The sequence below is a fragment of the Osmia bicornis genome, chromosome 1, assembly GCF_907164935.1.
Source record: "Osmia bicornis bicornis chromosome 1, iOsmBic2.1, whole genome shotgun sequence".
Taxonomy (NCBI): Eukaryota; Metazoa; Arthropoda; class Insecta; order Hymenoptera; family Megachilidae; genus Osmia; species Osmia bicornis.
This window is the reverse complement of record NC_060216.1, coordinates 15,820,048-15,846,283: the sequence shown is the minus strand read 5'-3', so window position 1 is coordinate 15,846,283 and position 26,236 is coordinate 15,820,048. Positions and strand designations below refer to the sequence as shown.

The 26,236-nt window shown below is 43.3% G+C and overlaps 1 protein-coding gene across 10 annotated transcripts; it reads right to left on the bottom strand.

Moving 5' to 3' along the window:
• Positions 1-43: 43 nt before the first annotated feature.
• Positions 44-26,236, bottom strand: LOC114871919 (muscle calcium channel subunit alpha-1). Of its 10 annotated transcripts, none has more exons than XM_029178507.2 (41): positions 25,817-26,236; positions 25,240-25,345; positions 23,933-24,072; positions 23,676-23,782; positions 23,407-23,559; positions 22,463-22,659; positions 22,261-22,364; positions 21,906-22,069; positions 21,353-21,455; positions 21,048-21,193; positions 20,831-20,904; positions 20,612-20,763; positions 20,405-20,522; positions 20,239-20,331; positions 19,926-20,046; positions 19,674-19,765; positions 18,183-18,352; positions 18,001-18,110; positions 17,814-17,934; positions 17,618-17,747; positions 17,357-17,523; positions 17,174-17,261; positions 16,575-16,682; positions 10,781-10,833; positions 10,568-10,714; positions 10,226-10,427; positions 9,892-10,161; positions 9,748-9,831; positions 9,492-9,680; positions 9,328-9,430; positions 9,114-9,268; positions 8,824-9,048; positions 8,414-8,752; positions 8,240-8,341; positions 8,064-8,162; positions 7,873-7,991; positions 7,651-7,800; positions 6,565-6,830; positions 5,876-6,370; positions 5,269-5,396; positions 44-5,188 (listed from the first exon to the last, which is right to left on the bottom strand). In XM_029178507.2, exons 1-41 carry the CDS (start codon positions 26,125-26,127, stop codon positions 4,805-4,807), a joined length of 6,585 nt encoding a protein of 2,194 aa, XP_029034340.2. In that variant the 5' UTR covers positions 26,128-26,236; the 3' UTR covers positions 44-4,804. The 10 variants fall into 10 exon arrangements, with proteins under 10 accessions (XP_029034340.2, XP_029034343.2, XP_029034342.2 ...); XM_029178510.2 differs by having other exon boundaries at positions 5,269-5,357; XM_029178509.2 differs by having other exon boundaries at positions 5,876-6,367.

Genomic DNA, 26,236 nt, shown 5'->3' with positions numbered 1-26,236 from the left:
GTGTATTACTCAATCTATGTTCGGGAGAAAAGCAACAAGGATGTCAGATGTTTGAAATCCTTATATTTTAATTTGACACATTTCTGACAACATTAACAACAACAATTCTTTCGTGTTAGTTTCTTCCTAATTTCAGCTCGGTATTGTCCATGCAGTTCCTTCGATCCATTTCGCCAGTCTCATTCTTGTAATCTTGGAACCGCATGCACGTGTTCGTAATACGTTTTCGCGTTTAACCGTTCGTTTAAACCGCAAACGTTTTCAGGGTTCTGGTGAACATTTTTTCGAAACTGCATCGAATGAAAAAAAAAAATTAATAATCGACTTGTTTCAGTAAACGAAGCAAAGTATCGAGCGTAGGTTTATCGGTAAATATTTGATCGATCGACGAACGCAAGGTACATTTTTTCATCCAGTAAATTGTTGTATTTGATTGTTAGAATTTCTAAAGGATTTTGTATATTTATAAATAACAGGTACGTGTATACTCGCGGTTTGTAGCATCGCTCGATCGATCAACCCTTCACTCGTTTGTATAACAAAAACGTTTTGCTGTTGAACTTGCAAGGGGCACAACTATCGCGTTTCTTTTTCTCGAATGAAGAACAATTTGAACAACGTGCAACAGAAATCAAGGATTCCGTTAAAACGTGCTCTGAAATTGTATACAATCCGTGAGAAATATTTCCATTTCTATGAAAACGTGAGATAACATGTTTTGAACAGTGGTATCAACCCTTTAGTTACGACTGAACCGGGATTGATCTAATGCTCATAAATTCGCTTTTCTCGTATCGATGATTAATCGTCAATAGTTGCGCGTGAAAACGGATTGAAAATTTTTAACAAGTTGGAAGCAAAGAGAGGGCAGAAATTGAAAAGAAAAACGGCAGTTTATCGTGTGCGTGTCTGTTGGTTGTGCATATCAAGGTTTCTGAATCTTAGCGCTGTAAAATTTCTAATGGACCAACGAAAGTCGTAACCGTGCGACTGTACTCGTTTTCCTTTTTTTTTTTTTGCTTATTTTTCTTCATCAACGAGATATATGCGTTTTTTCAAATGGAAAAGAAGCACGTTTCCCCGAATTAATATAGGGTCCAGATATTTCTAAAATTTTTGACATTTTCAATTTTTTATTATTCCATTCATCTCATTAACCGTAGAGTCACGTATAACCGATCGATCGATTGGATTGTGCGTGTATTGGGATGTCGTAACTGCATTGTTCGTATAATCGGTTATTGAGAATTCCACGGTCGTTAGCGAATGTAAGAACGTAAAGAACAGAAATTAAACGAAATCGGAAGTTGATTTTCGGAACGGTTGTTAATAATCAAAGGAAAGGGGAATCGTGCCTTTTTCGATTACGCAATTTCAGAGTCGTTTCAGAGTCTTTATCGAAGTGTATCGAATATGTCTTCTAAAAAACGATGATAATGTTTGCGCGAACATCGTTTTATTATCGTGTCGATATAAGAACGTCTTAATAAAAATAAACGGTGCGAGTAGCGTGTGTGAGTGCCAATGCTGTGCCAGAAATTCGATAGCGCGGATAAAAACGCATCGTCGAGCAAGATTTACGAATTTCGTTTGAAAAGAAGGTTCGTTACGTTTTGAACGTTTCGAATTTGGCGCGTTTTCAACTGGTAAGCAACTGATTGCGCAGTTCCGGAATAGATCTGCGGCATTTCCATAAAATTTGCAAGCATACTTTAACCTTGTGTACGTTAAGATTTCAAGATAATAAACCTACGACTTTGTCGATTAGTTGAAAAGAAAAACAAACATTTAATTTTTCGGTTATCGTGACAATGGTGATTAATTTCCGATTTAGTTACTAGGTGGCTCGTCGACGTGTGTACGTCACGTGCGCGCGTTTTTTACCATTACGAACGCGAATCTTGCGCAGTGAGCGTTTCTTCCATTCGCTAAACGGTTGAAACATTTCAAAATCGCCGATATCGTTTGTGTATGGTATACGAAGTGTTTACAAGTGGTGAGACGAGCGACGATTACGTTGAAGTGGACAGGTTATCTATCGAGACCGAAGGAAGGCATTGAAAGGACCGGTTATTCAGGAGTTTCGCGTCGTTCGTTTCATTTCGTGTGTGTATACCAGTCGGTCATACGCGTATCGGTAGTCGTCAGTCTCGTAACGTAGAAAATTTTGGTCTTCCTAAACGCGTGTGTTAAAAACTATTTGGACAGCATCGATGTCCCGTGCACCCTCTGCAATACAATATTACGATTTAAAGGTAGGTAAGAACATTTCCTCTACGCGTATATTCTACGGATCGGTGTAAACGCCACTTTACAACAGTATAAAAAGATCGCTATAGACAAATACATAATTGTTAAAAAGACGCTGGAAAAAACGAATACGAAAGGTCGACTATACACACGTATATGCGAATATCGTTAGTAGGACGATTGTTAACATCTCGTGCGCAACTTATCGGCAGGTGTATCATTAGTTTTGTACAAATTCATTTCTTGCCTTCCGTTTCGTCGATTCGTTTCTTTCGACGAAATGGCGCGCACGCGCATGCGCACTGCTACTCGCGGCCATTGCCATGCCGGCTCCTCACACACACCACCTACCTATATTATCAGTACCTCTAAGAGAAAATGTTCAAAGACGCGTCCGTCGATTTGTTCGTTTCTTTGAAATATCGTTTAGTTTGCTTTGGTTCCCTTGGTGGCGAAGGGCTCGCGTCGACCGCGGCTCTCCGAACAGCATTCTTACGCTTTACAAGAATGCATACATTTACGCCACGTACTACTACATATACGTCTAAAAAGATCGATCGTCCATCTTGAAACGTAGCTGCGCGCGCAGGAAAAAGTAAATCGAATCGAAAAACGTTCTGGGAATTCGATCGATCGACAGTCAAGGTAGACTATCGTTGATCGAACTATAAATCTCGCTGGTATTTGAAACGCAAACCGGGAAAGCCGATCGCTCGATAGTGGAAGCGTTTAAAACGAAGAAAGCGCCGACAGGAATTTCAGAGAAACGTGATTCTGTAAATGTCATCGATTAAAATTATTGTCGACGTCATTCTTGAGTACACGGAAAATTTCACGCTGATTGTTTCGGATTTTCTCTAAAAAATATTCGGCGCTTCCTGCAATCGCATCCGCAACATTTCCGGTTTCCGTGTTGCACGTGTTTGGAAATGCACGTTTTCGAATTAGAATTTTTTTATCGCGCGCATTTCAGTTGATGCTTGTTCGTTTGCGATCGCATTCCCAGAGAATAAACTCGAATCTCTAGAGTCTCGATGTACGAGTAAAAGGCGTAAAAAATGTTTTCACTATTTGGGCTGAATGAACTAATTCGATCGACAAGGGAACATTTAGAAAATCGGGCAATCGAATATCTTCCACTTTTCTTCGATCACTTGTCGCGCATTCGATGCGTGACGATCGAACAAGTGAGATTGCGCGATCAGAGCCATCCTCGTTCCTGTCGCGAATAAAATTTGTGCGTGGAAAGGAACGATTACCACCGAAATTCCTGACCGAAATCGTGATTTCCTTCTTACGTAGAAGAACGTACATACGTATATGCGTGATGTTTCCTCGCTCACTTCCTCTTTCTCTCTTCCGTACTTGCACGCATTCCTCTCGCGGCTACAAGAATATACGAATGGAAATTTCCTTAGGGACGCAATTCGTAAAAATCCAGTCTAAAACGGGGATAGGAAAGTGGGAGGGAAGGGACGAGGATAGGAAAGATCGCGACGTAGAGTACTACCTTTCTGATCGAGTATCGCGTCGTTTTCTAAAAGCTGTAGGTATAGCTAGCGACAACAAACGAATATCTTTCTCTTCAAGAGCCAAGGAGCTAAGCTCGTGTCTTTCAGAGAGGTAATACCGTACGAAAATTCGCGAAAAGTACAGAAACGTAGAAGAGAATACGAGCAAGCGTATCCCGCGTATAGTAAGTACTTACATGGTTCCGAAGGAATACGTAGGAATAGCTGCGGCATCCAGAGTAGCATCGTTCGATCGTCTCGATCAACTCGTTCGTTACGAAAATCGTTGGAAACTTTTAGTTCGAACTCGTTCGTAACGAAAGGGTTAATCGTGAAAAGCGACTCGCTAGGTGAGCGAGCTTTTTTGGCCGATCAGGCATACACTTGGACGTAGAAACGAAACTCGCGGCATTTACGTTTATCGGCCATTCATTCTCGCGCATCAACGTATATGTACAGTTATATTATACGAACAATAATATATATATATAATATATATATAATATATATATGTATAGTTACAATATAATAGCGTACACACTCGACACGCAACTTGTTTGGTAATTCGCGACAATGGTACTTTGTCTAAGTTGATAAAAGTCTTCTCTGGTCCGAAAGAAGTTACAGATACTTAGGCACTTGTTATCTCGTCTAGAATCCGTCGTACGAAGAGCAATAATAATGAGTTCAATTATTCTAAACAACGGTAATCGAAGGAATAAATGTTTACGATACGAACGAGAGCAATGTGTAAGGATTAATCGTCCGCGCTTCCGTTTCCAGCGAATTTCCTTCGTCTCCTCTCGTATATTTCGGCCATTCGTTCGAGGACCGTGCGAACAATTTTCTCTTCCGACAACGCTCGCGAAAAAACGACCCGCTCGTTGCTCTCGTCGCTTTATTGCTTGCGTCAGCCTCTATTCTCGCTGCGTTTCCTCCGAATCTTTTGCTCGGAGGAACAGCGAGGGCGAAGCTCGTTCCGGCGATCGGTGCTAGATGAACGAACTAGGAACACGGTCGACAAGATGGTGGTGCTCGTGTCGCTAAGATGGCGGAGGTTGCTGTTGTTGCGTGGCTGGGTCCGAGAGTGTCGCTTGACCGCTAGCGGTGCCGGGGCTGGCGCCGGCGCCTCGATAATACGGTCGGTACTGTCGCGGACCAGTAGTAGGTTGTTGCTCCTGTAACGGTTGATAGCCGATACCTGTCGACGGTTGCATCTGTTGGTAGCCCGGTAATGTCCACGGTTGCTCCGCACCTTGCTGTAACTGGTAGGAAAGCGGTTGTCCTCGACGTTCTTGCAGAAGCAGCTGATGAGCAGCGCGATCCATCTCTTCGCGCGTCATGTCCAGCGCTTCTTGCATCTCTCGCGACGTGTACCTGACGAACTCTGGGTCGCAATACTTGCCCAGTCCTTGTTCCACCAGAACCTACGGGGAACGCGTCCTTCCAAAACATCCACCCTTTCGAAACGCGAATAGTTTTGAAATGTTTCTTCGTTTTCACTTACCCGACCGACTAGGCTCTCGGCGCTTCCGATGACCTCGAAGTTAGGCTTCCGGTCCGCAGGACTGCCCGGCAAACTGTGGGACAGGCGCTCTGCGCCGATGCTTCCGTTACTCTCTCCGGCCCAGGACACTGACGAACGAGGAGAGCCGTGAAGGAATTTTAAGCTCGCTGCGTTACGCTCTGCCTCTACGTTTTCAACACAGCTACGATTCGTGCTACATCGAGCTGGTTGCATGGTTAATTGCGTCAAGCGACGACGGTCTGATACTCGAATTGGCAGAACGCATGCTTCGAGCGGTAGGTTGTGGCCATGCAATAGGTACACTCGCAAACACGCGCACACACCCACACACTTTTTACCCCGTCCGTCCTCTCTTCGTGCCCTGTGCATTATCGTGCGATGGTTGTGCGGCAGAGAAGGAAACGAGACTCGCGTAGTACGTATAGTATTCTCTTTTATTTCGTCTCGATCCGAATCAAGAAAGAAACTTTGTCACTGGTATTATAAAAGATGCGATTCGGATCGAGTCGAAAATCGTTCGATAAACGCGCGATCGTGAATGGAAGAGGAGGAGTTGCGGATCGAATATTAGTCGGGGATTAGTCACCTCTGCCTTGGTAAGCTCGATGCGACAGACAGGAGGCGCAGACGCGATCGTGGCGCGAATCGTCGACGTCGGCGAGGAATCCGGCAACGGCGATCGCCTGTGTCTGAGCGAGTTTCAGCCCGTTGGCGACGCTTTGCGCGAATCCGGTACTCGCGGACGTAGTCGAGCTGCTCGATTGTCCACCGCCATTCGGGTCGCGTTTCCGGAAACTCGACGGCGCCGATTTGCCGACCAACGAGCTCAATCCGCGTCGACCACGAGCCCGGGACCGAGACGCCACGCCAATCTCCTGCCTCAGGGATCCTCCTCGACGTCCTAATTTCTCCGAGTCGCTCCAACTGCTAGACTCTCCTGACCCTCCTCCCTCTCCTCCTTCATCTCCTTCACCTCCTGCTCCAACCTCTTCTCCCTCATCCGATCCTATTTCTTCGGATCCTTCCGACTCGCTGAACTCGCTTCCCGCTGACGAATCTCCGTCCTCGCGATCTATGGCTGCTGTTTATTCGGGTGATATCTCGGTTTAGCATCGCCGCGAACCCTTACCTCGCCTCTCGTCTCGATTTTCCATCGAAAACGCGTGGATCGATTGATTCGGAGGCGAGATAAGAGAGAAGAGCAAAGTTACAGAGAAATAAAAGGTGAAGAGAGAGAGAGAGAGAGAGAGAGAGAAGAATAGGTATAGATCGTACCGTGATTACTCCAGACGGCACAATCGACGCAGCAAGGCCGAGTGGCGTAGGAATAATAACAGCGGGTCCCATTCGAGGAAGAGGTGCCGTTGGAACTCGGGCTGGTGGTTGCAGTCGAGGTGTTGGTGCACGTTGCGATCGACGGCGTTGCGCTGGCGGACTTGCTAGACGATAGTAGTACGATGGCTGGTTCGGCGGACAAGGGTGGGTTCCTTCTTGGCGGTGGCGTTGGTGGGGTCAGCTGCCGCTCGATTCCGTCCTGAACACTGCTTCAAGCAGCCGCGACGACGACGACGACGTCGACGTCGACGCACCACGCGACACGGGGGATAAAAAAAAAGAACGGACAAAAAAACCACTCTCTTAGTTAGTTAGCGAACGACGGTGCGCGCGGAATCCTCGCCGCGTCCTCGAGAACCTCGAGCGAATCGCGCGCGCTCGTAAAGCGCCTGATTTACACAAGCCAGAGGGAAAAACAAACGGAGAAAGATAAAGGGAAATAGAGAGAGAGAGAGAGAGAGAGAGAGAGCGAAAGAACAGAAAAGTAAAGGTAGACGAACGGCATGCAATCGTTCGTACGGAACCTCGCCAATTCCTCGTCGATTCTCAAGGTTCTCGCGACGCGACGTTAAAGGATTCTTCCGATCGTGTCGTAAGGTCCGCGAGATCGAGACGATACTTTCGCTTCACTCTGCTTTGGCTTGGTTTGGTATTGTTTGGTTAGTGGTACGGGCATGCAAGCGCGCAAGCGAAAAATAATGCTATGTCGTCAAAGATCAAGTAAAAGCAAACTATCGAGTCCCATACAGCCCTAACTTCTCTTACCGTATTCGTTATTCGGATGAAGGTAATTACCGCTACCTGGACCGCTGAAACGTACGAGAGTAAAGAGAAAACCGTAAAAGACTGCTGCCAGGGGAGGGGTGCAGAAATTCGCGAGCGAATCTCTAATCGTGCAAACTTTCCCCCGCGACGCGATCCTCTACACTCTACGCGGTCCGTCACGACGCGATTCCCAACGACGAGAAAACGTTCTAGACCACGGCTAGATGAGTTTTTAGCCGCAGTTAGTTGCAGTTTACTTACTCGACCACTTTGTAAGAGGGATGATAGGTGGTTGATTGTTGCTGGACAGGATTCCCGAACCCGGCCAACGGTCTCAGAGGAATATTCTCCTCTATGCCCGTGAGCTTCGCATCGATTCCCATTTGATTCATCGCGCTGTCGCTTAATCCACTGAACACACAAGTACATTTATCATTACGCTTAGTTCGATCGGTGGTTGCTGGGAAGGGAAGGGAAACTAACCCCGCTACGTTTGGCACAACTTGATGAGACCTCGCGGTTATTTGGTTCGGTGCGTCGGGACCGCCTGTTCTCTGAAGCGACGAGTACGGCAGGAAATCGATAGAATTCGTCGGAGACGCCTGTGGATCGTAATCGAATAAAACATTTCGACCGAGTTTTAGCAACGTTGCTTCGTAAGAAGGCTCGTTTACCTTAGTCGTTGAATTTACTTTCAACGACCTAGCTCGATTGAAACTGTGATGTCCCTTTCTCATGCTCGACCACACGCTTCCAAACAGCGAATGATTCCTCTGGAAAAGAAAAATGAAAAGAACACGAGATTACTAGGAAATTGCAAGCATCGATTCGGCATTTCGATTGTCGATACCCTGTGCATAGGCTCCGGATTGTCGTCCAAAAGTTCTTCCAAGTTCCCAGAAATGGCTCTCTTTAACTCGGGTCCAGCTTCGTGCAAGGTTCTCAGGCCGGCCTGTAAAGTAAACGACAGCAGTTGTAATAAATGAAACGTAATTTAATCGCTAGTTTTCACGAAGAAAGTTACCTGAAGCGTAACCGTGTTGTGACACTCTTTATCGCCGTCCTTCATCTCTTGCTCCTTGCGCTTCTTGAATCTTCGGAAGTAGTCCTGGATCAGGAAGGTCGCGTAGAATTTACCAACGGTTACTTCGTCGTCGCCTCCTGGCGGTGGTACCACTTGGTCCAACAGTTTCGGGCTGGTCCTTTTCCAGATCTTCTTGATCACTTCTCTGAGCTCGGAGTTCGCGTCGTCGATGTTCCCCTCGGTTTTGATTCGCAGGGAAGTTCTCACCACGGCGAACAGGGTCGCGTTGAACAAAACCGTGCCGTCGCTGTTCAACGGCATGTTCATCGAGACCAGCCTCTGAACACGATCGAGATTCGAGTAAAAATCATTGAATCCTTGCTATTACAAACGGGTCGAGATATACTAACTTTGCACGCGACTCGATGAGGGCAGAGTTTACCGAAACCTAAAGGCGGTGATATCTTTCTCAGCAGTGTGACCACGTCCAGGTGCTTGATGCGACCTTTCGCGTCAGGATCGTACTCGGACCAGAGACGAATAAACTCGTCCAAATGATGCGGACCCAGGATCGACCAATCCCTCGTCAAGTAATCGAAATTGTCCATGATCACGGCGACGAAGAGATTGATGATCTGAAAGAAGGAGGAATTCGTATAGGAATTTCCTCGTTTCTTCATAGACACGAGTCGACACTTACGAGGAAAGAGCACAAAACGTAGAAAGATATAAAGTAGGGAAATGCAATGTCGGATCCACAGCCATTTTGGTTGTTGAATTCATCGCTATTCGGATCGCACATCACTATGCCCGGTTGCGCCGAACAGTCCATCATAATCTCTTGCCAAGCCTCTCCTGCGTATCAATCATCTTATTAATTTCATCTTTTTAATAAATCCGATAATCTTACGTACCTGTAGCCGATCGAAATAATACCAACACCGCTTGCGGAAACGACTGGAAGTTATTGTTTCGGTCTATCGACGTGTCGTCGTCGATTGCAATTTTTCCAAATACCTAACGGAGGGTATATCGTATTCAAATATTGAAGTATCAAAGTTGAACGCTTTCGACATACCTGCATTCCTATCACAGCGTAAATGAAGAACAACATTATGATGAGAAGGGCTACGTAGGGCAGAGCTTGAAAGGATTTGATAAACGTCCAGAGAAGCGTTCTGATACCTTCCCCTCTGCTCAGCAACTTGACCAATCGCATCACGCGGAAAAGTCGAAAGAAGTTGATGGAAATGATGGTCGAGCCGGGCTGAAAATGATAGTTTCCAAGGAACAGTTTTCCTTCGAAAGTGTTAAGAATCCAACGAGTTACTTACGTTCACTTCCGAGTAAACGATATCGATGAAGCTTCCAAGGACGATGATAAAATCGAACACGTTCCAAGCATCGCCAAAGTAATTCTGCAAGAACCGAAATATTAAATGCATTTTAATCACACTGTCCTGCTTCGTAGATCGTACCTTAAATCGAAATGCCGCCAGTTTGAAGATGAATTCGAGGGCAAAGACCGCGGTGAAGATCATGTTGAGAACATCCAACGCTTCCGTGTAGATTTCCGGTTGCCGGTAGAACTTCATTGCCAGCGTGACGGTATTGATCATGATCAGAGTGAAAATTGTATACTCGAACGGTTGTGAGGTGACGAACCACCAAACTTTGTACTGTATTCGATGCTTCGGTATGTATCGTCGGACTGGTTTAGCTTTTAACGCGAACTCGATGCAATTCCGCTGTGAAAATTGAAATTTAAAGCAGGCTTTTCTATATACGGGCAAGTTTGAAACGAACGCTTACCTGATTCTTATCGAGCTCGCAGTTTTTGTACTCTTGCTCACCCTCATTCTGGAAAGTGACAATAACGAAACCAACGAAGATGTTGACCATGAAGAATGCTATGATAATTATGTAAATGATGTAGTACGCGGCGACTATCGGCCGAAAATTATGAATTGGTCCGTGATCCTCCTTGTTAGAGTCGATCGACACGTCTAGCAATCTGTTGAGAGAGAAAACGATCTACCCTTTCTTTTTCTTACAACGATCGCGGCATTTTCGAGAGTAGAAACGGTGATAGTATATTGGCGTTGAAATAGGAAGGAAAATTTATGCGATTCGACGTGGTACGATGTTACTTACGAAGGCCAGCCTTCGAACGTTGATACGGTAAAAAGCGTGAGCATCGCTTTCGCCACGTCGTCGAAATGGAAACGATTCTGGTACCAACTTCTCTCCTTCATCACCGGTTTATTAATGTTACCGTTCTCAAATTCGAGGTATGTACCCCTGAAAGCAAGAACGTTGCATCAAGAGAAATTCTTTTATCTTCTTCTCGTAGAAATTATCACTTACTGACACTCGTCCTTCGTCATTTTCGATGCATCGGTACATAAGAAAAATTTACCCTGTACAACATAAAAACTTCATTAACCTACGGCAAACGCTTGTGCAATTCGATAAGGCTTCTCTTAAAGTTTCAAAAGCCACGGGAACGTATCGACACCCTTCTCGTCTACTCTTTAACCTATCAATTAACATCACAATTTCGATTCGACGTTGAATTTTAAAGGGTGTCGGCATCGTTCGTCGATAGAACAAATTAAAAACAAATAAAAAAAATAGCGTATCGTTAATTGGCCATTCTAGAGTCTAGAACAAGGTCAGTAGCAGCGAGTGATATCGAGCAAAGTAAAGGAAAGAACAAAGAAAAAAAATTGAGAAATAAGAGAAAAATGAAACATTCCGTTTAACGTGCATATATGACATGTGTATCTGTACATGGAAAGAAAAATATGTACAAAATTGAACGCAGGCTACATATCTCGTTTAGCCTGCACGAAACTCACAACGAGAGTCCAGAAAATACGCTTTCGCGATTTTTCCCTAACTAACGACAGTACGTCTTGTTGCGTGTTTATGACTCGACGATAAAGCTCGCCGAGAGAAATATTTCCTTGATTTTCTTTAAAACGTCTCGTCGAAGCATCGCGACTCATCGATTCCTTTTCTTATTTTCTAGAGGAATTTAACACGCGAGCAGAATTCGAACGTGGAGTTATTCGAGAATTTGCATGTTGGAAGTAGAGTAGTTTGAGAAAGAATTTCTGGGCAACCTTCTCATCGTGAATTCTAGTTTTAAATTGGATTATCGAGGAGGGAGAAGGATGGTGAAAAATGACCAGGTTTATGCTCCTTTCGATAGATGATTCTATGAACTTCGAGGCGTTGTAAACCCGTAATTACTTGTCGCAACTGTTATGAAAATAGAATCATTCCCTTTTCCCTTGCCGTTGAATTTACTCGAGACGAAATAACCGATCCGCTTGTTACGGAATAAATAAATTTTTCAAAAGAAACAATGCACCGAGTGCAGCGTGGATCACCCTGACCCTGGTTGCTTGTTTTTCATTTCCCTATCGAAGGGTTGGATTTCATAGGCGTAGGTGGAGGAATGCGTGTTCTCTGGTTTGTTAACGCTCGGAACAACGTTCACCGTTAGTACGGTTGCAAATTACGATCGGAACACGATGGGAGACGAGTTTCATGCAAGTTTTGTCTGTTTATTAGGTGAACCGCAACCATGAGAGGACTTCTACCGTTTCATCCACAGCTGGCTGATTGTGAAACTTTCTACGGTTCGGTAAGTTTCTTTCTCTAAAACTAATTTCAACCTTCTACATTACGATAAGTTTAGGTTATCAAAACTTTCTAATACTAGCTATTCTAAAATTACGATTCTTAAGTCTACGAACTAATCGAAAGTTTCAAATCTGATGCTCTCGTGGTTGCGATGCACACGAACGATCTACGGAACATGCACTACGATCAAAGCATCATTCTTATGTACACAGCGAAACTGGTATGCGTCTATTTTGTTAATTAAATGTGTTTTTATCTGGAGTTCGTTAAATCGTGTGACGAAGACGAGATTATTCTCGCACGACGCTCCAGTCCCGCTTGATTTTCTTATTGAAGCGTTCGCTCGTAAACAGCGTGTGTTACCGTGCCCTCGACCGCGTGTTAACGCGAACGCAGACACACTTTTCAAAGGGTAATATAGGCAACGTCCCACTTTCATCATCAATAGATAGGTGTAATCGAAAAGAAATTTCGTCGGAGCAATAATTATTGCCGATATTCTCCTTTGTAAAGTTATCGAAGGAAAGACTAGCCGCGTTAAACAAGATTTTCTTGAATGTTGCGTGCAGCGTTTCACGAAATTCGGGCAAGCGAATACTTATTTCCTTCGCTTCTAAAATCAATTAACACTCATCGCTTTCCCGTATTTCGCGAAGGAAATTCGAAGGACGTTTCCGGACCGAGATCCGATCCACGGCTTTCAAAGCTTCCGATTCTGAACGCTAAATTGATCGTCTGACGGCGATCAAGAGCAACGACGAAGAAAAGAAACGAAACAAAATTAAGAAAGAACCAAAATGGAAGAAACGATGACTGTATGAATACAGAAAGAAAAAGTAGCAGTAGAGAAGAAGAAGTAGAAGAAGAAGTAATAGTAGTAGTAGCAGTAGTAGAAGAAGAAGAAGAAGATGAAGAAGTTGTCGTTGGCTTAATTTAAACTTTCTATAGTGGTGGTGATTGGCTTTACCTTAAACAGCTGTACCCCGATAACAGCGAACATGAACTGTAGGAGATAGGTGACCAACATAATGTTGCCGATCGTTTTAATGGCGACAATCACACACTTCACTACGTACTTTTTTACGTAGTTGGTTGAGGGCAGGTGAGCAGGGCGAGCGAGCACAGCAGGGAACACGGGATCGTGAGACAGACAGACAGAAAGAGAAAACAAAAAAAATACAAAGTAGCATTAATCGAGGGGGGGGGGGGGGGGGGGTGGGGGGTATGGCTAGTTTGTTTTCATCATTTGTTCAACAGTGGCACTAGGTCTGGGGGATTTTTCAAGCTACGATCCGTCGCGTTTCGTTCCTCGTTTTCTGGCCATTCCTGTTCATTTTTTCCGCTTTTCTTTTATAATATACATATGTACACGCGATCTTCTAACAAAATTGTTATCCATTCAAGGAATTCTCGTATCTTCGAAGCTTCGTTCTTTCAGCGTGTCTTTCACCCTTTAGATTGAATTTGTCCATTGTTTTCGTTAAATCGTGAACTAAGCCCTCGCCATCCATCCAACCCACCAGTGCTCGATGTTTTTTCTCGGCAATGCACCTATGGGCCTTTTACGTTCGACCGTAATTGTCTCGTTCAATCGTTGATTGGGAGATTTCATCTTTCTTTTTTTCTTTTCCATCGTTTAACACGTTATCGTTCCTTTGATCACGACGCATCGTTTTGAATTAATTAAATTCCTTGCGAATAACGTTTCGAATGTTACGCGAATCGTATGAGAAAAAGAAAACAGTGAAAAGGAATAGAACGATTATTGGTAAGTTAAAAATAATAGCGAGAAAGGAGAAAGAGAAAAACGTTCGAGCTGTTTGGAATTAAACGATTTCTAGTTTCGTTAAGGGTTCATCGATGGTTAAAGCCGATTTTTATTATCAGCGTTCAAACACGCAGCATTTATGGAACGGTTACGTTCTTGCAGTCATTTAACACGTTGACTGACACAGTAAACATAGTCATGCACCTGATAACATGAATTGGTATTTAACCTTCTCTTTAATGTGTGTAGTCAACGTGTTAAATGTAAGTGTACGTATATTTGAATACTACAGGTGTATTAAATGTTAAGGATATAAAATACTGAAGTATTTTAGGTCAGTAACGCGTGTTATTTTAAAGAAAAAAAATTCATTAAACAGTTTAATATCTCTGTTGGGCCTATAGCCTTTTTTCTCTCTAGGACTAGTTTGAACGAAGCAACAAAGGTAAACTATAACTACGAATCGTCTAAATTGCTCTCTAATCTCTCAACATCGAACGTCACTTTTCACGGATGCGACAAAGAGGAACAGATTTCAAATCGATTCTATGATTTCTAACGTACACTAAAACATCGAGGGGAGAACACTGTTCCGTAAATATTTATCGAGCCTATAGCACGAATTAGTCGATAAAGGTGGATCCAGGTGGAAACATGAAAAACACAGATGAGGTGCCGTGATGCTTCTTCGCTTTCTAAGTTACTCTACTCTTCGAGACTTCCAGGCGTAAGCTACCGAAACACGAATTACATCTGGAAGCCTCTGATTCAGGTCTAGGCAAGATCATTTGAAATGCCATATAAAGAGGAGGCCTTTGATCAGAGAAATGATTCGAGAAATGATTTAACATCACAGGAAATTCACGGAACTGTCATTTCTTTCTTTCCCTTTCTTTTCCTTTCCTTTCCTTTCCTTTCTCTCGTGTTAATATAGGCGACACACCACTGCAACGCTCAGCCGGCACAAGCATGCAATTTTCAAACAATCTTCTACTATCAATTTTGATCACGCAGCCTGTATTTTTGTCAGTGTCATGGATCGTGTTTGTCTGATAGCATTCTGTTGTTCGAGTGTCGATGTGGTTCGTACTTTTAGTCTTCCAGCTAAATATTAAATCTCGAGCAGCGAAGTGAAGGTGATAAAGACACAGTGAGAAAAAGACGGAAGAGAGATTAAAAAAAAATATATGTACGTTCATGTGTGTATGTATAGAGAGAAAGAGAGAGAGAGAGAGAGAGAGAGAGCGGGGTGAAAAAGAGACAGACAGATAGAGAAAAAGAGAGGAAAAGAAAGAGATACAGAAAATCGTCGGGTGTTGAGACAAAGGAGAAATAAACGAAGATACGAAAGCCAAAGATTTTAGACAGACTTTGCGAAAAAGCCACTGTTGTATAATCAATTTCTCTAAATGAGGCATACAAACGTAACAACTATATGTTTTGATGTTCTGTCTCTATCTACTTTGAGCTACCGTCTCATCTCCCCCCGGTCACTCGTCTATTATCTTACCATTACAATGGTGTTTATATACAAGGTGTTTCCAAATTCTGATTAATCAGACCGTGCCAGGGTGTTGTACGAATAACAATTAGATTCAAATATTGGAATTTGTGGTAACACGTATCGGTTTGTGTGAGTGTAGGTACTTACAAGTATCGATGGCTACGTGATCAGCTGTTCGCTCATCTACCTAACATTTACACCTACGTACGATCAGGTCGTCTAAAATCAATTTTTCGAACACGCTGACAGAGTTTAATCAGTTTGAATTCAGAAACATCCTGTATACGTACAAATGTATCCTTGTTTCAAACGAAAAAAGATAGAAAGTGAAAGAAATCGCCCGCCTCTCGACGAGCTTCTATTACTATTACGATATCATTTCTCCTATCACGATACGTCTCGTTACGTATGAAAAAGAAACCCACTATGTATAACGATCTACGATGATTTCGTAGATGATCTACGATGAGCCAGCGTAAAACAGTCTCGAATCGTTGAGAACACGCGTGTACTTTTGGTCAAGTGAAACAAAAACATTGAAGGGAAAGAGAAAAGCAAGGTGTAGTCCCAGTGAGAGGTTTCGGGGAGAGAGTGTCGAGACAAGAAACCCAATGATCAAATTAACACATAAACAATTGGTTTGTCATAGGGAAGATACCCAGAGGTGCATATGTCGGAAAAAACAACGTTTGCTTCGTGCCCGCACCTTTCGACGATTATTTTCCTTTCCATCTAAGGAAACCTAATGCTTTTTCAGTTTTAGATGATTGTAGTTTGACTAAAAGGGGTGAGGGATCACACACAACGCCATTTTGGTAGTAACTTAAAAACCATCAGGTTTCCATTCTGGACTCTATACTTGAAAGAATAAAAGCATACAGTTTGATAAAAAAACAAAGTAACACGAATAATCGTCAAAGAAGGCTACGGGGATGTCGAGCAAAGGCGTACCAAGATAGTAAACGAATTGGTAGGTTGTGAATTTTGATGATGGTGAATTATTTGGGCGTTGCATCAAACGTATGTGAAATAATGAATGAACGAGAATGACGATAATATATATATAAAAGGTCTGACGGGTCAACAGAGTGTGAGGGGGACAGGTCTGAGATGGGTTCGGGTGTTTGAAGGTTCGGTTGTATTATATGTATATTATGCCACTCTAGTGTACTACGAGAGGTTCGAAGGAATTGTTCCCAGGACCGTTTTTAGTGTGCGAGGCCTGGCAATCCTACCTTGAACAGTTGTACGCCAATGACGGCGAACACGAACTGCAGGAGGCTGGTGACGAGGACTATGTTTCCGATAGTCTTTACCGCTACGATGACGCACTGTACTACGTGCTGGGTTCAACATTAATCATAATGTAGATCCGTTCTCGAACAAACGGGATATTACGTGTGCCGACTAATTTATTACGTCGGTTACACCTTTCTTTCCTTAATCATTTTCTTGCTTCTTATTTCCGCTTTTATAAACCTTGCTTTCTTTCTTTTTTTTTTTTCTCGTTTTTATACTATACACTATAGTTAACGGATCGCAGAGGAAAAAATTTTTCCAGTAACTAAGAATTGTTGTTCTAGTGAAAATTTTTAAGAAAAAAGAAAAGGTGTCTTTTTCCTGTGCGATCAGAAATTCGACACGGTTACTGTTTACTATTCAAAAGCAATCACGAAAATTGTCTACTAGCGGAATATTCGATTTAATCTATATCGTAAAGAAAAGTTACTTTGGTCCCAAACGTAACGCGTCTAGTCAGGGCTTGTACTAGATCCTGGGACAGATTTGGCAAATTCATGGTACCATTTTTCGGATAATAAGCGAGGAAAGATACCTTTAATCCCTTGGCACGATTGATGGCACGCAGAGGTCTGAGAACGCGCAACACACGAAGCACCTTCACTACGGAAAATGCACCGGAACTGAAAGACAATTAAAAGACGTTTAAAAATGTATACCGATCGAATTGTAACGCCACTTGAAATAACGTATCCTGAAAACAATCGAGAGCACTTACCTGAAAGACATAGAAATTAGAGAAGAGCAAACGACCAACAGGTCGAGCAAATTAAACGCCGATCGACAGAAAGCGCCGTCGTGTATGATAAAACCGTACGAGATCATTTTCAACCAAATCTCGATCGTAAACACTGTGGTGAAAAAATAGTCGAAATTCAGTAATATCTGCAAGAACGTAGAGAGGGTTTGTTGGTTGGATTTCGAACGTTCTTGATCTTCTATAAATCGTAAATCATCATGGAATAATGGCTTATCGTACCTGATTTCTATAAGACGAAGCGCTCAGTGGATCTTCGGCGGCCAACATTGCCGATGATATCATGATACACACGAGAATCACGTTGCCAAAATAACTATGATTGCAGAGCCAATGACAGAAGACGCGAATCCTGAAAAATATGGAGGAGAAACAGGTGATATCGCTGATGAAAATAATAAAAGTCAACCGTATCTACCTGTTCGTTTGTGAGAAAATGAAAAATGCCGAAGCAGGGGGAATCGGTTGTCTTTTCGTGGCCATATTGAACTCGGACATTCTCCGTGGTCTGGCTGACACTCCTTGTTCCGTACCGTCGTCTAAAGAAAGCGATCTTCTGTAGAAGAATAACCGGATATTAATCGAAAAACGGAAGGAAAGATTACCGTGCATCTCGTTTTGTTCGACTTCCTCTTCTTCCTCCACCTCTTCGTCGGACTCTTCTATATTCAGCCGTACTTTCGCGTGAGTATTCATGTCTTCGCTCTTTTCCGACCTGCTCGATCGACAATTTACTCGATCGTTAGTTATTTCTGATTCGGTACCGTTTACGAAAACGGCTACTTACGTTTCCGTGTCCAAAGCTGCCTCGTAGTCTTCCATCGTCTCGTTCGGATCATGTTCCAAATCCGTGCCACCACCTTCGTCCTCTCCACCTGTTCCTTCGCCACCGTCACCCTGTTCCCCGCTCTCTTCGTCCCTAGCTGGCGAGGCACTGTGAGATTTATTCTTCTTGGCCTGCAGAAGAAAAAAGAAAACAACGAACCCTTTGATTATTTATAATTTACGTCGCAGCATAGCCAACGCAAAGAGTTGAGAAAAAGAGGAAGCAATTAGGGGAACGTTGAATAGAGTGTATTAATAGTTAAAAAAAGACATTGTGCGAGTGTAAGAAACTACCCCTTATAAATCTGGTCGAATTTCATGGGGTATCAGGGCGAAGCTAAAATCTCGCTGGGTGAATGCTCGACGGGTTAAATATCGATTTTCCATTAGCTTATCGAAAACTCACGAACGATTAAGCTTCGAACGTTCAACCAGAAGAAGAGACGTGATTTTGTTCAATGACGGCCTCTTTTCTCCACCCTTACTACGAGCTTCACGCTCGAGTTGCTTCGTATATTTATACAGTTTCCCCGTTACGAAATACCGCCGGAGAAAAAAAAATCGTGTAAAACAATCGAAAGCGACGATAAGAGGATAAATAAGAAGCCGAATAAAAAACTGCTGCCCTTAATTACCCCGGAGAACACCGTTTGACTTATGGTAAAGGGGTCAGAAATGAGGAAAGACAATCGGAACGAGCGACCGATATAAAAAGGAACGAGGTTGAATGTCGAGGGAAAGTTAGGAAAATGATTGAATAGAGAGAGAGAAAACTCGATGCATCCCCACAGGGTAGTTGTACTACGGCTTTCATGCCCTTCTCCGATACGCTAAACTGACTAAACGACTAAACAGCTAGTGTTTCTCGATGACAGTTTTAATTCCAGAGTATCGGTATTCGATTGCGACGACCTCGATTCCAGGTGCGTGCTTCCAATCGTTGCCTCTAGCTCCAGTATCGAAGACACATTTTTTTATCACGGCTCGATGAATACTTACGAACCGTACACTCGATCTCGTCTAATACATTTTCCGAAGTTAAAGTGCTCGATTCCGTTGGTAGAAGTGGTCACTGATGAAATCCTCAACAATCATGGGATTCGTGGATGACCTAGATTCGCTTAATTACGACGCGTCAAATATTTGCAAGATTCGAACTCGAGGAAGCGTAACGAGCGATAAAGAGCCGATTGGCGTCATCCTCGGCGTCGGCGTCGGCGTCGGCGTCGGCGTCGTTGGCGTCAGCCTTAGACACGACGTCCGTCATTACGAGAGAAAGCAAACGAGCTTTCCCCTGTATCGTTGCTCTTTGACAAACGTTAAAACGACCGACATTATAATTTTCCTCGTCCTTGCGAATCGAGTAAACGCAACGAGAAAACGTTTATTCTTCTCGAATATTTCTAACAATAAATTTGTGGAAAAAAAAGGATGTAGAAAAAAAAAAACTCACCTCTTCTTCGGCTTCCTTTTCGATGGCAGTCAATGACTCGGCATCCGCGAGGTTATCGACAGCGATGGCCAAGAAGACGTTCAATAGAATATCTGCGATGCTTCTTTCGTCAAGGATCATTTCGCATGAATATCGAGAATCGCGACTCTTTCTTCTGATGCTCGAGTGGAATTTATTTGAATTCGTTTGTCGCGTACGTCACTCGTCGCGACACCATTTAAATATTCTGCATTTCCGCGAAGAAAAGGATACAATTACCGCATATAAACAGAATGATGAAATAAAAACAGGCAAGCATGCCGAAGCTGGCTACGCCTCCGTAAGCTCTGATACCATCGTACATTACGGCGTTCCAATCCTCGCCTGTCAATATCTGTCGGTTAGAAAATGCAAAAAATATTGATTAAAAGTGAAGCTCGCTTTACGATAGAAAAGATATCCGTTGATACACCTGTCTTTATAGGTCTTTACACTTGTCGTACTCACTTATACCGAAGCAATGTTTTGCTAAAGCTATAGACAGGCCTATAAGTACGACAAGCATAATCGTGAATCGTAAACTTACTTGAAACACCGTCAACAAACTTTGCCAGAAACTGTCGAAATTGTGACGAGGTTTGTCCTGTAACTCGCTAAAATTGAACTTTCCACCAAATACCTGCGAGAAAGTTACAATTACAAAAACATTTAACCCTTGCTCGATTTAAAAGAATAAAAACGCGTAATCGTACCTGCATGCCGAGAAGAGCAAAGATCACGATAAAGAGGAAGAGTAGAAGCAACAGAGACGCGATCGACTGTATCGAATTCAACAGAGAAGCCACTAAATTCGACAGCGACTTCCAATATCTATTGTAAAAAAATTTATCGGTATTTTCTGGTTACTTTCCTTCCTTATTTATGTATTTGGAAAATTTCCTGACAAAGATTAGACTTACTTTGTCACTTTGAATACCCTGAGTAATCGGACGCAACGGAGAACGGAGACGCCTAAGGGTGGCATCACCTGTGTGTTCGTAAGGATCATCTCGGTGATCGAGCCGATCACCACGAAGCAATCGAATCGATTAAACAGCGAGACAAAGTAACCCTGAGAATATACGTCTCGTTAAGAAAATCATTTACATATTTGTAAGTTTTCAACATCGCAAACTTACTTGAAATCCTAAACTGTACATCTTCAGCATCATCTCCATGGAGAACAGCGCGATAAAAAACATGTTCGTAATCTCTGTGTGCAAGAATAGTGGAATTTTAAACGCAGCCCCTTTGTTTTCGCGCATCCAATAAATGTTTATTTCGTATAAAAAAAATTTAAAAAAACACGTATCGGATGCTGCAAAATTTGTTTATCGCGTTACCGACGCAAAATACCTTGAAAATCATCCAACCAATGCGGTTGATTGTAGTGTTCGGTCGCCAGAACTCCGGTGTTCAGGAAAACCAATACTATGATCAACCAGTAGAAAACCTGCGACTTGACGGCTTTTCTACAGGCCCTTCTCATTCTCCTGTTCACTCTGCGAATTTCCATTGCAAATTCGTTCGATCAAAGCCGACGATAAACGAGGCGAGGCTCGTTTTGTTGGGACGCGTAACATTTTCGATTGAAAGAAATGTTCGATGGGTCTCGACCGAGCGAACGATCAGTTTAGCGAACAAAAGGCAACTTTTCTTACCTATCAAAGTCCCGCTTTTTTCTCCTCCACACGGATTCTTGTTGAACTCCTTCCTCGTCACCCTCCAGCTGATCCGTGCTCTCCATCTCGCTTTGCTGTTTCGCTGCAACAGCCATTTCACCAACGTTCGCTAAACACTTTCTCAATTTTCTATCGGTGACGGTCAAATGACGGATACTAATTGGAAATTTCATCCTTGAACATTGCAACGAATGTAGAACTCGTTAAAAATATAAACAAAGGGAAGTTGCAAATATCCAAAGTAATAGCAGGTCAGCGGCAACCCGTTAATTAGATCGACTGGTTAATTATCGACTTTTCGCACACGTACAGGAATTAACGTTACTCTTAATTAACGAATAAATAATTCTGTATTTCGGTCTCATTTATTTTCAAGAGATCGTGTAATTAAAATAGACGTTTTGCAAAGCGTGAAGAAACAAGAGCATTTGTACGGTGAAATGCAAATGAAAAAACTCATTGCTCGGAGTAATTAAAAGTGCGAAAGATTAAAATTAAAGGAGCAAGGTAAATAAGTAAACAGGTCACGTACATTTGCCGTCTTGCATTTTCGGCTCGTCGGTTTCCGGCTCGATGTCCTCCGCCTGCGTGATCCAATCCAGATAACCCCTCAGATCGTCCTCGATTTGTTGCTTCTCCCTGAGTTTGTGGAAGTCACCCCTCGCCTTTGCTTTCTCTCTCTCTTTAGAGAACTCGCTGCATCGAGTAAAAGAGCACGATATCGTGGCATGATTAGAGACAGCCTGTCTCGAGCGTAATTGAAATGTTCTCGAGCAAAACGAAACGAAACGAAAAAATCGAAAGGTACTTTCGACTTGTCTGCGCCGTATCTTTTTATGCCGTCTACATATTTTAATTACCAAAAATATCGTGCCACTTATACTAACCCGGACAGCACACCGAGAATCAGGTTCATCACGAAGAAAGCTCCAAGTATGACCATAGAAATGAAATAGATCCATTGCCACGAGCTTCCCATCGCGTCTTCGATCTAAAGATGGGACAATAAAACACGAAAGAAACGAGATAACATTAAAAGAAAGCGTTCAATTCAATCGACAATCCGATGTGTTGCGAGATCGATCTTACGCTATAAAGTACGTCCGTCCAACCCTCGAGCGTGACACACTGGAAGACCGTCAACATGGCGAGGCCAAAGTTGTCGAAATTCGTGATACCCCAGTTTGGACCCTCCCAAAATTGTTTGCTACAATAGTAGTCGGGCCCAACGTTGTCGCACTGAAAGCCGCCGTCTCCGCAAGGAACTGGCTCTTCCATTATCGCGTCTACAACACACGATTCGAATGCTAACGCGTTAATTGGAAACAAAAGTTCCTCGCTCGACTGACTTTGAACAATGAACGACGATGCGTTTAAAATATTTGAAAGTACAATGCGAAGCAGAATTAAGTCAGAAAGCTGGAGAGATTACTACGTAGGAATCCGTGGAAAATAGGGGTGGCAGGTGTAGCAGGAATCGAAGCCAACTCCTTTGTATTCGTAACAAGCCACGTTATAACATGCTGTCATCCTTACTTTAACGGGCTTTCTTATTCGATACAATGCTTTCCGTCTCGTATATACGATTTGTAAAAAAAAAAGTGACACGTATTCAAATCACCCAGCCAGACCCGATAATGCGCGTGATCGTTTTTAAACGCGACGCGCGGTAGATACGCGGCTGAAACTTCCTCGACGGAGGAAAGGTTGAACGCGGAAAAGAATTCTTCGAAAAATTGAATATCGATGAGAAGCTGGCAGATCTCAGGTCGAGGGAGTGAGTTCCCGGTTTAACCCCGAAACACACTTGGCTATTTTAGATATGATTCAACCACGGCGAAACTAACGTCTAATTATTCTTAGCGCGTGGAACGCGAGCTGCGTTTCTCGCGGTAAATAGCTGATTCACGAAAATCCAGGAATTTTTGCTCGCATAGTTTACCGATACGCGTGAAATCGAGTGGACCTTGGTGAAACGGAAGTCTACGCTACGATTTCGAACGTACCAAATAGCTAGGATCGTTCATACTTACCAGTCACATTATGCCTGCATGTTTTATGCATTTTGCCAGAGAACAGCTCGAGGCCAATGATAGCGTAAATAATGATGACGAATAGAACGAGCAGAGCGATATGTAGAAGGGGTATCATCGCTCTCAAAATAGAGTTTAAGACCACTTGAAGACCTGCAGAAATCGACAGACACTCGTTATCCGGTGCTTTCTTTTTCCAAATATGCGACGCGGCGGTTCGAAAAATAATAAAAGAAATTTCGATTATCGCTTTTACACGGAAATCTTACTCGGTACTCCGGAAACCAGCCTAAGGGGTCGTAATACTCGAAAAGCCCTCAGCGCTTTCACGTCGAAGCCTTCTTTCATTAGTATCGACAACACCGTGCTCACCATTCTGGAAAGAAACGGTATACAAATATTCGCTCGGAATTTCAATTAAAACAAAATTAATCTCGGCTGATTTTTCGACCGTGAAACGTGTCACGCGTAAAACGATTCCACGAAACTCGTACACCTACATTAAAGGGAAAATAAATATACTCACCCTATGACTACTATCGAGAAATCTAATATGTTCCATCCGTTTCGAAGGTAAGCTCCAGGATGAGCTACGAAACCGTAAGCGATGATCTTCATCACGCACTCGACCGTAAAAATCACAAGAAATATATACTCTATTTTTTCCTGAAACATAGCCATTCATAAAATTTCAATTTCACATACTATTTCGTTGAAAGTAAAAAATAGAACATAGATTGAAAGTTTAATGAACAGAACCGATATGCATTAAGCTAATATTTAGAAGAAGTTTGAATATTTTGCGAAAAATCAAGTGGAACACGTTGCAGAAACTCGGACCTGAATCAATGACTCATCGTATCCATTCACAGTTGCTAGGAAGTTCCCTAAACGTTTATACTACTTAAAGTTCGCGTAGTTTATCGATGGCTGATCAAGACCATCCACACCCACTTGTCTGTCCGTCCGTCCGTCTGTTGTACGCTCTTTCTTGGCACGCATCGACCAACGACCGACCACGGAGAGGTCGTGACGTAAATGTTTCCAACAAACAGTCGATAGTAATAACGAGATACAATAATGAAAATCGTGTGCTGAAACCACCCTTCAAAGGATGTCCAACCTTCCTGTATATCGATCGCTCCTCACCGATTTCCCTTCTTGCGGTCACACGGACGCTATTGTCCTATAAACCCGTGGAAAAATTCCACTTTCTAACAACGTTCGCTTTATTAAAAAAGTGCAGCGGAAAAAGCCACGCCTACCGCGGCATACGATACAACGAACTAATTCATTTTCCTAATTGCTCGTTTAATTTTCCTAGTACATATTCGTACCGGTGAAAAAAAGATTCAGTGGTCCTACATACGAACCATGTTTTCCGATAATGGTAGGGGAACAGTGCGCCCCGATTGTCAGGAAGATTGAGCAATTATTGAGGTTTCACCTCGAATAAGTTTCATGCCATCAACCCTATCTCTTGGACATAGTGTTTATTTACCGATAACCCGGTCGGTTCACGTGGTTCGATGAACGGAACAGTTATTTCTATTATCTTCTCTATTATTAGTTTAATCGAAAGTTGTTGCTCGGATCAAGATATATTATACTTGACATCCAAAGCGATCGTTTTGCTTTTTCTTTCGTTCAGTTTTCAAATAAGAAGTAAAGAAAAATGAAAAATACCAACAGGCTATCTTTACTTATGACGCAGAGTATCTCGATCGTTAAATCAATTCGTGCCTGACAAGAACGTAAACAGAGCAGGATGGTGCGGCTGAGTTAATGACGACGAATGAAATATCATCGAGTTAAAAAGGATTATGTACTTACCAAATATTGGTTGGTCAAATTAGAATCACCGAACGGGTATGGTGTGTAGACTGCCAGGGCAACGCAGTTCGCGAATATCGTCATGAGAATAAGCCACTCGAAAGGTCTGGAGAGTTGCGTCGATTGCAGCTCTAGCTAAGGAAAATGAAAATAACTTGGAGCCGGGAATAAGGCAACTTTTGTTTAACTTCTTTCCTGGTCTTCTTAAGATCTTAAAAGGCTTTAAAGTACAAACAGACCCTGAAAGGTATTGGAACTTTCCCCATAGATTACGGAATTTTATCTTTTCCCGTTGTTACCAGCAACGCGGGAAAGAAGAAACGAAATAATAGAAGGGGATCTCCGGTTTCTAAGTTTTGTATCGAATACTTCGATACGTGTTTTAAACGTTTTACGTAACAGACCGAAATAGAAGCGAAATTGGGACAATGTACCGTTGAAGCGAGATTTGTCAACGAGGGTTGGCATTGACAGGCAGTTCCATCACCCTCTTCTATTGGTCTAATTTTTTTACGAACAGATGCGACACGGAAATTTTTTTCTTTTCACCCCTGAACGGTGTCAAAATAAAGGATACTTCCATTCGACGACGTCGATGCACATTTTTCGCACAGGATTCTTGAGGGGTAGACAGAAAAGGGCCCTGACAGGCCTATCGGGCGGAGGTTTACCGCCCCTTCGAGCCGGCCTCTTGGTTGCGGATTTGGCGGCACCGGTGTTGGTCCCGAGTGTCTGGCCCGTTTGCGACAGCGCTGTAGCTGGCTGTCCATCCTGGCCAGATTGGGGGTTCCGGTGCTGCCCGAGGATGGGGGGGGTCGCGGCAGTCGGCTGGGCCCCCGGCAGCTCAGGGGGGCCCAACCCCGAGCCCCCATCCCCCCCCGCGCTCATCGGTCCCTACTCCTCGCCCCGATCACCTCCAGGCTTACTCTTATACTTGCACGCTCTCTTCTTCTTCTTCTTCTACCTCTTCGCCTTCGCTTTCGCTTACTTCCGCCTC

Coding starts and splice junctions, on each gene's coding strand:
- LOC114871919 (XM_029178507.2), bottom strand. CDS start 26,127: ATGAGCGCGGGGGGGGATGGGGGCTCGGGGTTGGGCCCCCCTGAGCTG. Junction 25,346..25,816: donor ATCGACGTCGTCGAATGGAA/GTATCCTTTATT, acceptor GCAACTCTCCAG/ACCTTTCGAGTGGCTTATTC. Junction 8,342..8,413: donor ACAACACGGTTACGCTTCAG/GTAACTTTCTTC, acceptor TTTACTTTACAG/GCCGGCCTGAGAACCTTGCA.